This window comes from Acipenser ruthenus, chromosome 21 (assembly GCF_902713425.1).
Source record: "Acipenser ruthenus chromosome 21, fAciRut3.2 maternal haplotype, whole genome shotgun sequence".
NCBI lineage: Eukaryota > Metazoa > Chordata > Actinopteri > Acipenseriformes > Acipenseridae > Acipenser > Acipenser ruthenus.
Genome location: NC_081209.1, coordinates 14,720,853 through 14,734,494, shown reverse-complemented (window position 1 = coordinate 14,734,494; position 13,642 = coordinate 14,720,853). Strand labels below are relative to the sequence as shown.

At 38.6% G+C, this 13,642-nt stretch overlaps 1 protein-coding gene across 3 annotated transcripts in view; it reads left to right on the top strand.

Moving 5' to 3' along the window:
* Nucleotides 1-1,162: 1,162 nt before the first annotated feature.
* Nucleotides 1,163-13,642, top strand: part of LOC117428129 (enhancer of mRNA-decapping protein 3) — a 58,999-nt gene continuing 46,519 nt past the window's right edge. The window contains exons 1-3 of one of the 3 annotated variants that reach the window (XM_058994855.1): nt 1,163-1,324; nt 2,743-2,917; nt 5,216-5,475. In XM_058994855.1, the coding sequence (XP_058850838.1) occupies nt 2,754-2,917; nt 5,216-5,475 (424 nt within the window). In that variant the 5' untranslated portion in view covers nt 1,163-1,324; nt 2,743-2,753. The other 2 variants (XM_034901490.2, XM_034046774.3) reach the window with 2 other exon arrangements.

Genomic DNA, 13,642 nt, shown 5'->3' with positions numbered 1-13,642 from the left:
GTGGCAAAAGGTCGCAAAGTTCAAGGGGGCCGAATACTTTCGCAAGGCACTGTACATATTGTATAAATGAAGGATGTCCTGATTTTAGTAAAAAGAACACAGCATGAACAATAGACTAGGGGTTAAAGGCACTTTAACCTACACATGAAATGTCATTAATATTCTCATTCTCTATCCTGCTTTAGATAATCATTTACCTTGCTTTCTGAACTATTCCATCTAAAATGTCATTTTTCAATCTGTTCTAAACGTTGAATTCCTGAAGTTAGGTGGTTTGATCACTTGGGTGTGAATTTACTCACAGATGCATACCCCTAGTGGCCATGTATAAAACCACCCCAGAATTTTTGATGGAACAGTAATTGGAATGTCGTGTATGTATTGTAGCATGCACAGGGGTAGGGGTCAGGGCTGGTAGGTGACGCAATCAAATATGAAGACATAAGCCCAATACCAGCTCCTGCAAGGGAGCCTGGCTCTTTTGTACAGTGGTATTGGTGCTATATACCAGCTCCTGCAAGGGAACCTGGCTCTTTTGTACAGTGGTATTGATGCTATATACCAGCTCCTGCAAGGCAGCCTGGCTCTTTTGTACAGTGGTATTGGTGCTATATACCAGCTCCTGCAAGGGAGCCTGGCTCTTTTGTACAGTGGTATTGATGCTATATACCAGCTCCTGCAAGGGAGCCTGGCTCTTTTGTACAGTGGTATTGATGCTATATACCAGCTCCTGCAAGGGAGCCTGGCTCTTTTGTACAGTGGTATTGATGCTATATACCAGCTCCTGCAAGGGAGCCTGGCTCTTTTGTACAGTGGTATTGGTGCTATATACTAGCTCCGGCAAGGGATCCTGGCTCTTTTGTACAGTGGCATTGGTGCTATGGTTCAAAGGAGATCCCAAGTTCGCGTCTGACCCCCGCCTGTGAGAAGCCCCTGCTTGTAGGAACCGAGGCTCACCACAGTATTATTTGTTATGCAAATGATTTTCCAGACATATATTATTAAATGCATAAAAGTTGCTTCCCTATTACAAGTCCGATTTAGTCACAATGGGTAAGACAGGTAATACAAATTACCGCTGGTGGTATTTCAGCAGTTTGAAATTATTGTTATATTGTTAGAATTATTGTTGTATGGGCCGTTTTAGATGGATAAATGAAATACTGGATAAAAGTCAGGGCCCTTGCGTGAATACCCGTGAGCCACGGCAACTGCAATTACCTGTGGCAACTCATACTGCGAGGACGGCTGGCAACATTGCAGGACACCTCCACTCCTCGACAGCCGCAACACGGAGCAGAGAAGGCAAGGGAGAGGAAGTGAGGTAAGCAGCCATGAGGCCTTCAGGAAGTAGCGGACAGAGAGAGAAAGCAGGCGTTACACAAGACCAAGGCTTCAGACGTTTAAAAAGACGCTCGAAACGGCTAATTCAATAAAACTCAAACTTTCATTACGAAAAGTGAACAACAGGAGCAGGTAACCCATTTATAACCACGGATTTCAAACACGGGGTGAACAACACGGTGCGGGGAGAACATGGAAATAAACACTGGAAAGTTTAAAATATATATATATATATATATATATATATATATATATATATATATATATATATATATATTATATTTGTTATCGCTATATATTTATATGACCGTTTCAGCTACAAATATGCCCTGAATGAACAACATTACAACTGGGTTCTCGGGTTGCATTTATTGCGTTGTTTTTTTCATTATTAATTTGGAATTTGTTTTTGAGAAGATGTACACAACTTAAGGACGGACAGTATTATGTAGGCCTCGCACCGGGAGTTTTTTTTTTGTATTACTTAACTAGTGAGGTGTCCTTAGCAGTATTTTGTATTGTTTTAACGGTACAACAATAAACACATGATGGTAGTACCGCCGCTAGTTTCTTGCTGCCAGTGACGATATCGAAGCGGGAGCGGTGCGTGTGATTGTTGGATTACAAACTGAATTGTAAAGATATACAGCGGACGAATTGTTTCCACTTAAGTCTGCATTCTCATTTGTTATTTATAATTCTTACAGCATTTCTGCATTCCTTGACTGTACAGGGATATTACAGCAATAGTAACAGCTGGAAATAGGTTTTGATAACTCGAAAATATATACTTCTGTTTACTGTGTCCAAGCTTCATACATTTCTTCAGTGTGTGCTATACTATGAGGGGATCTGTGTTGCCGAGATAGCGGTAACCGCGTAGCCCTGTTTCTGTGGAAAATGTAACAAACATACTGAGTGTACATCCAAAAACATACAGAAAGCAATCATTATTACTTCCTGCAGATAGAGGGACGGAGGGGAGGGTTAAAGGTTAGCCAAATGCTAAACCTCAACGTTTAACAATTGTCTAAAATATGCAAACCAAATATAGATGTGAAGCCTTAGTTTTTACGTAGTAGTAAGTGTACAGAGTAAACCAATTGTCATGTGCAGCATTTGTTCACTGTTTATCCCTATACTATTAAATGCTATGCATATCCAGTCTATACACAGATTATATTGTAGGCAGCACTCCATATAAAGTGAGGGAAGTTCATATGGCTTTTCTAATAGGTTACAAACACTCAATATGATAGTTTTAAATGTGTTTTAATACTGAAGTTAAACGTTTAGGAAAATAATTGTCAACCCCTTGTATAAAACCTGAAAGGACTCGAATTGCTGTGTATTGGGAGTCTGACTTCCATTCCTGGGTTGTCTCTTTCTGGAGTTCAGTTGCTGACAGGATGGCTGCCGACTGGCTGGGGAGCCTGGTTTCTATAAACTGCGGGGAGACACTAGGAGTGTACCAGGGGAAGGTGTCGTCTGTGGACCAGGGCAGCCAGACCATCTCTCTCAGGCAGCCCTTTCACAACGGAATGAAGTGCCCTGTGCCAGAAGTCACGTTCAGGTGAGGCCTCTGCTGTGTTATACCAACACACTGTTATACTAAGTACTGCCTACTGATCGTATATTTCCTCCAATAAACACTGCCAGGCCCACTTCATGCTATCTGCTTATTTTTGAAAAGAACAAATGGGGGGAAATAGTATAGGGTTGTTCCAGCTCAAGTGAACCAAATTCCAGGGAGGTGTTCCTTCCATTTCTGGTGTGATTGAGAAAATGGTTCTGGGATAGGTTATCTGTGTGCATAATTTTAAAGATGGTTTCAAGGGTGTTAATGACGTAAAAGGGTAACCCCCGTTGGCCCACTTGAATGACCTAGATTAGCGTTTCCGCTAGGAAAAACTACTGCCTGTCACAGTGACTGGTCACTAAATGTTTCACCAGTCACAATGCGTAACAAGTCTGTCCATTCTTAAAGCGATACACATGCATGAAATTCTGGAGATTTAAATAGGCCGATGTGAAAAAGTTAAACTTAGCAGCAGCCTTATTTTTTGTTATTAAGCAGGACATGAAAGAACATAGTTTATAACAATTTGTTTTTAAAAGTTGAAATATTTTTTCTTATTTAACATTCATGTTTTGTTTGATAATTTCAAATTCAAATATTTGACACAATAGTTCTTGGCGTATCTGAAACGACCAGTATAATGTCAGCATGGATGATAGCATTACTCAACTAGGCACCCCCCACTGCTCTTAATATTAAAGGAGATCAAGTGCTGCAGAAGTTGAGAACCTATCAGGTTCTTAAATTCATAAATCATAATTAGGTCTTCTGATATTCTGTTTTAAAAAATGAAATCGAGGTATAACCAATAAAAACCAGAAAAATACTGGAAATGGTTACTCAGTTCAAATTGACTTCACCCCTTTCCCATTTAAAATAAATAAATAAATAAAAAAGTAACTACCTTTCCAGGTGCAGCTGGCCAATGTCCCTTCTTCCTGACTTGTATCTATCATTGATTCGTTCTGTATACACACAACTACCGAGTTGCAGCAAATTCCTACATTTATGTTGGAGACTCCGCTTGCAAGATTTAAAACGAGATTACGAGGCTTGTTTGCAAGATTTAAAGCTGTTTTAGAATTAAGATACAGAGGATTTAAAACAGAATTGCAAATTGTGGCAAAATGTTTAAAAAATGCCTACACAAAAAACCCCATAAGAATGTGCCTGTGACCATAAGGATTTCGTTGTGGAAGACAGCAAAGGAAAGAAGGTACAACTTAAGTGTACAAGTGCTGTCGAGTTACCATACATATTTTGACAGAAAAAAACACTCAAGCATTTTGGAAAGTAACTGAAAACACACATTTCATACAGTATATAAAAAGCGAAAGCGCCGAAAAAAACGATTTACGTAAAACTTGAAAATAGCCAAAAATAAGCACGTAAAAATGAAAAAAAAACCCGAAGCGCTAATCACAATGAATGTTTTGGTCTCAATTATATTTGTCTACGGAGTTCCCCAAGCTAATTAACTTGTTTATTCAATATTGCAAACTATGCGTGCTCTGCTCACCGTGCCAGAACACTAAGCTCTAGGAAAGTGCTAAGTGAAGTCCTGCTTTCTTTAGATTTTTTTTATTTAATTAATTTTTTTTTTTTAAATACATCAACTTAATTCATATCAAATTTAACTCGAGGGGAGCTAACTTTTTTAAAAATATATTTAGTGCGATCAGCTAGAAGTATGGAGATTTAAATGACCACATTTATTTTTTACTTTATAGCCACGGTCATTTTGGGGGGGGGGGGGGGGACTTACACAACCAGAACTACCATCAATTCTGCCTAGAATTGACAAGCAACCAGTAGAGCCTTAAACTTAAAAGTATTACTATAGTACAGCTAAATAAACAGCGAAAAAAAGTCCTTTCTACTTCTGAGCCATTTATTTCTGTCTGCAGCCGCTAACATCTTTCAAACACAGTTGTTTATGCTTTGGAAGCAGTCAGCAAGAAAGCCTGAAATGTATTTCTGTCAAAACAAGCAACTGTACACCCAGGTGATTATGTGAAAGGGGCACATCTCCGTACAGCTTCAGTCCTCTCCATACCAAGCATTCCCAGGTTCATGTTGGAAAACAGCGGGAACTACAACATGGAGTATGAGCTTGTAACATTCTGATGCTCGAACCTCACATAATGCAGCTGCATTACCTGCACGATTAAAAAGAGTCTTGACAAACCCTTCACGTGTAAAGGATGCGAGTGCCTGTGTCCAAGAGCCTTGAATATAAATTCCATTGTATTGCACTGTCTACAAATGCACGTCCCCTCTTCCTTCCTCCAGTGCCATGGACATCAAGGAGCTGAAGATCCTGGAGATCCCTGGTGGTGGAGCCCCAGCAGGGCAGACAGACGCGGGCTCCACTGCCCACAACGGGAGGAGCACCAAAGGGCCCGGCAGTGCCCCCATGGCAGTGCCTCGCAAAGGTGAGCTGAGAGCACAAGAGGAGCTCCTCTCGCCACAGCAGTGTTCAAAAAGCTACGGGGATCGCCACCTAGAGGCACTCGGCCTGGCCAAAGGCTTTCGCCGGCGGCACAACTCCTGTAAGTACCACTGGCAGTGAGGTGGGAGGGGGGTTGGTAGCTCAGGGAGCACCTGAAATCCCTGTAAAGGTTTTTGTGTCTAGGGAGGTTGTGACCTGGTTTTATTGAAGACTGACTTGAAACATTTTCAGCCAGTACTGTGTGTGAGGATGCTTTTCTATGAACATAGACCTGCTCTTTCTACCAGCACCTGTATGGAGTGTGGGTGCTGTTTTGTTAAGAATAATTGCTGGTGTCCACCTCATTTATAAAACTCTGCATCTAATAAGGAAAATGTTGCACCTTTTTGAAGCAACAAAAGCTGGCACCCTATTCTGAGCTTCTAGAATTGAGTGTTGATCGTTATCTTGGGTTTAATTTCAAGTTTAAAAATTACACATTTATACCTGAAAGAAAGGTAAGCAAACTGAGAACTTTGTTTCCCCTTTTCACTTGGTATGCAAGCTGCTTATGATCAGCTGTTTTTGACATTGTCTGTTTTCGGTAAAAACTAAACTAAATTAAACTTTAAAATCAAAAAACCAAACTGCATTTATGCAGCCAAGGGAATATGACATACCATTATTACACACATTGTTTTTTTTTTATGTGACAGATGAACTCATAACCTTTGCATCCCTACTTTTGACTGCAACACAAATAGAAAGTAGATTGCTGTAAAATAATCCTCATATGAGGCATTGCAGTTATCCTGCGCATGCATTTTCAATCAAGCAATCCTTTTTTTATAGCACCTTTCATAGTGGACCACCATCACAAAGTGCTTTACAAGATGCAACAATAAGAAAATCCATAATACTTTAAATACAGAGAAATGCATAATACATGATATACAGTAAAAAAACAATGCATAATGCAATACAGTGAAAAATGCATAATACATGCTATAGTAGCATAAACAGGAAGTGTATTCTGCTACTAAGGAAGTGCAGTACAACCTCGGAGTTACGAACCCTTTGGGAATATGGAGTCTGTTCAGAAGACTGAAATGTCTAATTCTGGACATGAGTTTTCAATGGTTTTAATAAATGTGTACACCTGCTTTCTGCACCCTCAATCTGGCAAATTCACACTGGTTATGTAGTGTGAAACGGGCGGCGTCTAAATATACTGTGTTTTAAGGCTGAAACGAAGGGTACGTTTTGACCTTCGAAGGTTCCGAACACATTACCGAAGGAAGGTTCGAACCTTCAGTGGTACTCATTTGCATAATTTACTGGTAACGTCACCATAGCTGCTTGTTTATATTTGATTGAAAATCCTATTTTCCAGGTAATCCATATAAATGGAATAAAACATTCACATGTAGTTTAAAAATACATTGTATAGCGCAGTAATCATGTTTTTTCATTTTAAATAAAAAACAAACACGTTTATTTACACAGAATTGATGCTGCTTGCGATATATACAGTAAGCTTACATTGCAGCAGACTTAGGCATAACAAAGCTTTATTTAACAGTCATCATTCCAAGCAGGTTATCAGTCACATTTTACTTCTAAAATATTAATAGTAATACTAATGATAATATGAACTTCCCTTGTCAAGTGACCCTGGAGGTTGGTTGTGCCTCCATGGTACATCAACAGTTGTTTGCACAGTTTACATTCAACTTTTTTTTTTGATTGTCTAGGCATTTGACAAAACTATCCCAAACAGCAGAGGGGTTTGAAGACATTTCTTTTAATACAGCTTACGCTATACAGAGCTTTGCTGTCAAGATGGAGAATGAAGAAATTAAAGGTTTTTGTTTCTGGATAACACGAGCTGGATGGGGACTGGCGGACGGTGCTCAGTTTTCGAAATTAAAATGATTAGTGTTAGCGTACATTTTGTATGATTCAAACATATTCTACCATAGCACTTCTCTTACACTGTCTTGTACACAAGGTATTCAGTACAGATTTTATACAAATCCAAAGATCCAATTTTTGCATGTGAGTGAAATTTAATGTGTGATTTCCAGTATTCACACTGGCAAACAGTTTCTGTTAACACAGAAAAAAAAAAAAAAAAACGTAGTGTGTCTGAATGAGCTTGACGAACCTTCAACGGGTTAAACTACCTTCGAATTCCTGGCTAGCGAACAAACCTTTTGAAGGGTTAAACTACCTTCGAATTCCTGGCTAGCGAACGAACCTTCAAAGGGTTAAACTACCTTCGAATTCCTGGCTAGCGAATGAATCTTTGAAGGGTTAAACTACCTTCGAATTCCTGGCTAGCGAGCAAACCTTCAAACACAGCCCTACTGTGTTTATTTTTCTCTGGGTGTCTGGCTTTAAAAGTGCTTATTTAACCAATATAATTATGAAAACTATACATCGTGGCAAATGTTTTTATTACCGTGAATTTATTGTGACTGGCTGTTTCTGAGTAGGCTACTACAGCACTACCTTTTTAAAAAAAATAATAAATAAACAAACCAGAGTTGAAAGGTCACAGCACAGAGGCAGGCTACAGTGTCCAAGAAAAGGGTTTCAGAAAGATGAAGACAGAAAAAAACAGATAAACCTCTCCTTTTAGTTTGCAAAAAGATGTTCACCCAGTCTGAATTTTGTTGATCTATGTTTCGTTTTGGAGAAAATGAGCATTTATTTAACAGACTAGGGTGGGACCAGGGGAATAAATGTTATGAAGATACTTTGGGGTACCGTGCATTGTGCAAAAGAAGTTGCAAGTAATAGTGTAAGTATTAATTCATCATTGTTTTATAAAGGTTGCAACTCTCCTTTTTGGGTTCAAAAATAAATTGGCAAGAGCTGTATGTGAAGATCCCAACTGGGAGTAACATCCGATCTGTGTTTGGAATGTGAAACTGTGTGAGCGGGTAGCGTCGGCGATGAGACTCGAAGATTAGAATCCTGCAGTTTAAGTGCTCATGCGCATTTATTTACATATACAAAAACAACAAAACAAACACAGTCCAGCACCGTACCTTCACCATCACAAATCAAACCTGTGATCACCCTTTTTAGACACCTGTGGCCTAATTAATAATGTAATCATTTATTCAATTTATGGCTCCAGCCACATTCCCACATTTTCTGCAGGGAGGAATTTAACCCCCTCCCTGCCAACCAATATTCCCCACACACCCATGCACCGGGAGGGCTTTCACACTGCCACATTCCTCCTCATGGAGCAGCACACATGGCAATCTTTCCCCTCGTGGATTCTTGTGGGCGGGTTGGTGATCGGGGCTGTGGTGGAAGTGGTCTCCACCTCCTTCTGTTGGGGTGTCCCCAATGCTGACAGTGGCAAATGCTGGCAGCGGTGCAGGGCACTCTGGCAGCGGAAATGCTTTAAACAGTGCGGGGCACTCCAGCAGTGGCAATGCTGGCTCCTCCGGACGTGCATGTGACAGTGGCAACGCTGGCAGTAATGCCAGGCTATCCGGCAGTGGCAGTGCTGACAGCAGCGCGGGGCACTCCTCTTCTTGGAAGGGACAGTTGAGCACAAAGGGAAAGACCAATAAGCCTGACTTCTATTATATGTAAAATTATATGGAAAGTATAATAAGATCCAAAATGGAAAATTACCTATATGACAACAATATCCTGGGATCAATAAGCTGCTAATGAGCAAGATGGGCTGAATGGCCTCCTCTCGTTTGTAAACTTTATGTACTGTAAAATGACCAGCTCCTATGTAAAAAATGTTTAGTTAATTTACATTTATTTGGAATACGTAGTATTTTTATGTGTTTTGATTGGTCCAAGTCAATACGTGTACTAGGTGTGTGTTTGACGCGGATGGTATTCCGTAAAAGTGGGGGTTCGGTAGACTAAGTTTTTGGTGTTTATGTCTAATGTGTTTGGTGTTCGGGTTCTACTGTAAGAGCACAGTTGGTAGCATTTTGTATAATTTGTTCAGGACAATGACTTTACCTGATAGGTTCAGAAATTGCACAGACATTACAACTCTCATAAAATGCTGTCTTGTAAACTGTATTGATTTTATTTTTGTGTCAATGCAATGTTTACTGCTGTGTATCACCCAATTGTAATTTAAATAGCACCCCTTTTAATGTAAACGCATAATTAATTGCCCCAATTCTTTCTTGTGCTAATTCTGCCTTATTTGCTAAATTTAACAAGAGGCGTGTAGTGTATTGACTACATCCTTTACACAGTACAGCAATCAGTTTCCTTTAATGAATGTATAGTTATAAAAAATTGCTTTGAGCTCATTTCTTCATCGTGTGATATAATTTAATTAAGAAGCGGTCATGGTTTAGCATTGCTAATTATAGGTTTATTAAATGCAAGTAGAGTGTAAAAAATAAACTAAACAATAATTGAAATAAGCAATTAATTTAGATTACTTACTTTGGAAAGCCCTGCCTTGAGCGCAGTACCTTGGGTCTAAGTTTTTTAGCATTGAAGAATGCGGTGCTTTGCATTTGTTGTCTTTTTTTAAGACTGGCACTATGGTCTTCATGCAGGGCTTGAATTTCATTTTTGTGTGCTGGGGGGATTTTACACTTGGCCCTATTTCTGCCTTTTTTTTTTTTTCGCAAGCGTACTGAAGTGTCATTCTGGACCCGTGATGGCGTAAATGCGATCATACTGAAGTGTCATTCTGGACCCGTGATGGTAAACGCGAGTGTACTGAAGTGTCATTCTGGACCCGTGATGATGGGGTAAACGCGAGTGTACTGAAGTGTCATTCTGGACCCGTGATGGGGTAAACGTGACAAACGCACTTTGTTTCTTTGAGGTGCTGGGACGCCATAACTTGCAGTACAGCTTGTTAATGCGTATCATTGGATAGGGGAGGGATTTGAATTTCACTGCTTGATTATTTGTTTTTTCTTGTGATGTCACTGAGATGGGCATTTAATTTTTAAAGGGCGGAGACATTTTCAGCAGCACAAAAAAACGGAAAAACACTGTATATCTGAGGTATTTGACTTCTAGTTATATTGGAACACTTTTTCTGTCTCGTGTGTTTTAATATATTATTATTATTATTATTATTATTATTATTATTATTATTATTATTATTATTTATTTCTTAGCAGACGCCCTTATCCAGGGCGACTTACAATCGTAAGCAAATACATTAAGTGTTACAATACAAGTAATACAATAAGAGCAAGAAATACAATAACTTTTGTTCAAGCAAAGTACAAGTGTGACAAACCACAATTCAATAATACAGCAGATAATAGTGATAGTTACATCAGGATATGATCAAATACAAAATACTACAGGTTAAACACTTGGCAGATTACAGTATTCTGAAGTACAGGATTAAATGCAGTAAAATAGGGGGCAGATAAGAGCAAAATAAAGTACATTTAAATGAAGGGTGATAGTGTCCCAGGATACAAACAGAGGAGTTCTGCAGGTGCTGTTTGAAGAGGTGAGTCTTAAGGAGGCACCGGAATGTGGTCAGGGACTGGGCAGTCCTGACATCTGTAGGATGGTCATCCACCACTGCGGAGCAAGGGTGGAGAAGGAGCGGGCTCTGGAGGCAGGGGAGCGTAGCGGAGGTAGAGCCAGTCTTCTAGTGCAGGCGGAGCGGAAAGTTTTTATATGGTTTCTGAAGCACTTTATAATTTTCCCCAGTGTGTTCTGAAAAAATGACAATTCCAAGATGCTACTGTTAAAAAAAAAAAATATATATATATATATATATATATATTCTGTAGGGAATTTTTTTTCTGTAGGGAGAGAGTCATACACAGGCCCAGACAGAATCTGTGGGGAATTTTTCAGAATTCTGCGGAAATTAATATTTCTGATTTTATGTAAAGTTATTTTGTTTTATGAATAAAAATAATATGAAACATACTGCAATGTACATATTTACTGTTTTAAGAAAAACGTGCATTTATCCATAAGGTTAATCTTAAATTGTAGGGTACTTAGTAAAATTATACAAGATACTGCAAATTTTTTTTTTTATTACCAGCACATGTCACATTTTAGGTATTAAATAATAATAATTTCCCCACACTCTGATACTATAATATTTAAGACAGTGTTTAAAAAATGTGGCTGTAACTATCAGCTAAACACTTTAGGCTTCACCTGTTTTACTTGAGAAATCTGTTCAATAAAGTGTACAGTTCCACAGCGAGTTAGTAGTATGAGCGCCACAGTATGTCCTAAAACAGGATCAGCGATTAAAAATTGCTACTTGCAGCTGCTGTCTGGCAGTCGCAGGTTTCTGGTGAAAATCTGTGATGTCGCAGCCCTGCGAAAGTTTTATGAAACCCAATTTTTTATTTGCAAGGTGCTTGCGATTGCGAATCGTCGCAAATCGTTTTTGTGAAACGGGCCCCAGGACTATGGACTCGGACAGGAAAAGCATTGTAACCATTACTCTTATTGTGGGAATGTTGTCATGAGTTCCTCGGAGTTGGAGTTTGAAATCCCACTCACACAGACCAAAGTGTCTGTTGAAAGCAAAGATAGTAGTGAGCACTGCGCTTTAGATGCAGAACATGAAAGTGGCATTAGAATAATTAAAATGCAAAAAACTAAGGATTGTGAACCGGGAACGGGAAGTTATTGATCATTTTGACGAACCTCAAACACATGAAGAGCTGAAATATGATTGCCTGCGATCGGTTTTCAATAAATACTGTAAAATGCAAGTGGGCTGTAAGCTTGTTTGAACAATGGTTAGAATGAAATGCAAAAGCTGAGTTTAAATCTAACGTAATTAATGCAGATTTACTGAGTGATGAAATTGCTGTTCCTGAACCGATCCGGAAGATGTGTGAAATAAAAATTAGAAGGGGGTTGTTTATGTGGAAATTTGTAATTATGAAAACTTTTTTTACATATGTTAATGCATAATTGTATTACTTTTAGCAAACAATATGAAAAACTAAACTGGAATTAAAAGCCCTATTCTATGTGTTACATTTGAAATGTGTAATGCTATAATTAAAATTGTTGAAATGCTTTGTTGCTTAATAAAAATAGTATTGGCTTTTCTGTTGAGTTGTTGTGGTTTCGTTGACAATTTTCTGTGGGTTTGTTAATCAACAATATATCTGCACCACACTCCCCTTCTCTAAAAAAGCCACGCAACACTTTTAGTTAGAAGATTAGTAGAATTGAATCAATCAGAAGATCAAAGGGCGACGTCACAGAAATGTTTTAAGTAGTGTGAAAAGTGTGCTCATAAGCCTGACAGGCCCACCCCCATACGGACATTAAAAAAAAAAAAAAATACAATACAACATTTAAATGTTGTAGCATAGAAGTGATTAAAAGGGTTACGAAGATGTTGGATAACGACGCTGGTGCGTCTTCAATTGATTTAAAGGGTGGCGGATATAAATAACACCACAGTTTAAATTAGTAAAAAACAGGTGTAAAATAATAAAATACCAGACAAGCAGGCAGTAACCAGGAGAGCGGAACAGAGTATTTTAGTTGTTGTGCTTATCCTTTTTAGCTTTAGAGTCTGCCTGAAACATCATTATCACTGTTAATGCCATCATTGGTGATTCTTTTCTTTTTTTTTTTTTTAATACAAAAATAAATACTGATGATAATGCATCAGGGCTTGAATTTCATCGCGGAATCACGGGAATCACACAATTTTCCAAGTTGCCCCTGCATATCTGTAGCTTTTGGTACGGGAAAATCCCTCAGATACTATAGAGATGCAGTACTGAGTGTCCTGTTGATATGCAGTGCCTTTTAAACCTGTTTTACTGTGGAAAAAAATACTTTTAAACAGCGTTGTAAAAACTGTGCATGTGAAAATAAATTGGACCTGACATGCTAAATAAATGGACCGCAAAGGGTTAAAAAGGAAAATAACCAATGCCGATGCAAACTCTTCATGACTTGACCAGTTTGTAAAATTCATATAATTAGTGCTGGGACAAACATGGGGTTTTCATGTCTGACTATTCTTTGAAAACGTTAACAAAAATTAAAATATTGAATTTGAATTAGCTGGAAAACAAAAACTCGGTACCCTATCGGATTACCTGGTAAAGATTTTATTAACAGTTTGCATTGGTTTCCTTTCATGATATCTTTTTGTTTGTCATTTATAAATTCTGTGTTGAACAAATAAACATGGTCACTTTTGTCCATTGAATGTAGTTCAAGCAATGTTTTTCAGAATATTGTTCCCAGCACTAATAATAATGCAGTGGTAGGGAAAGCGATCCAGCTCTTGTTTGGTAACT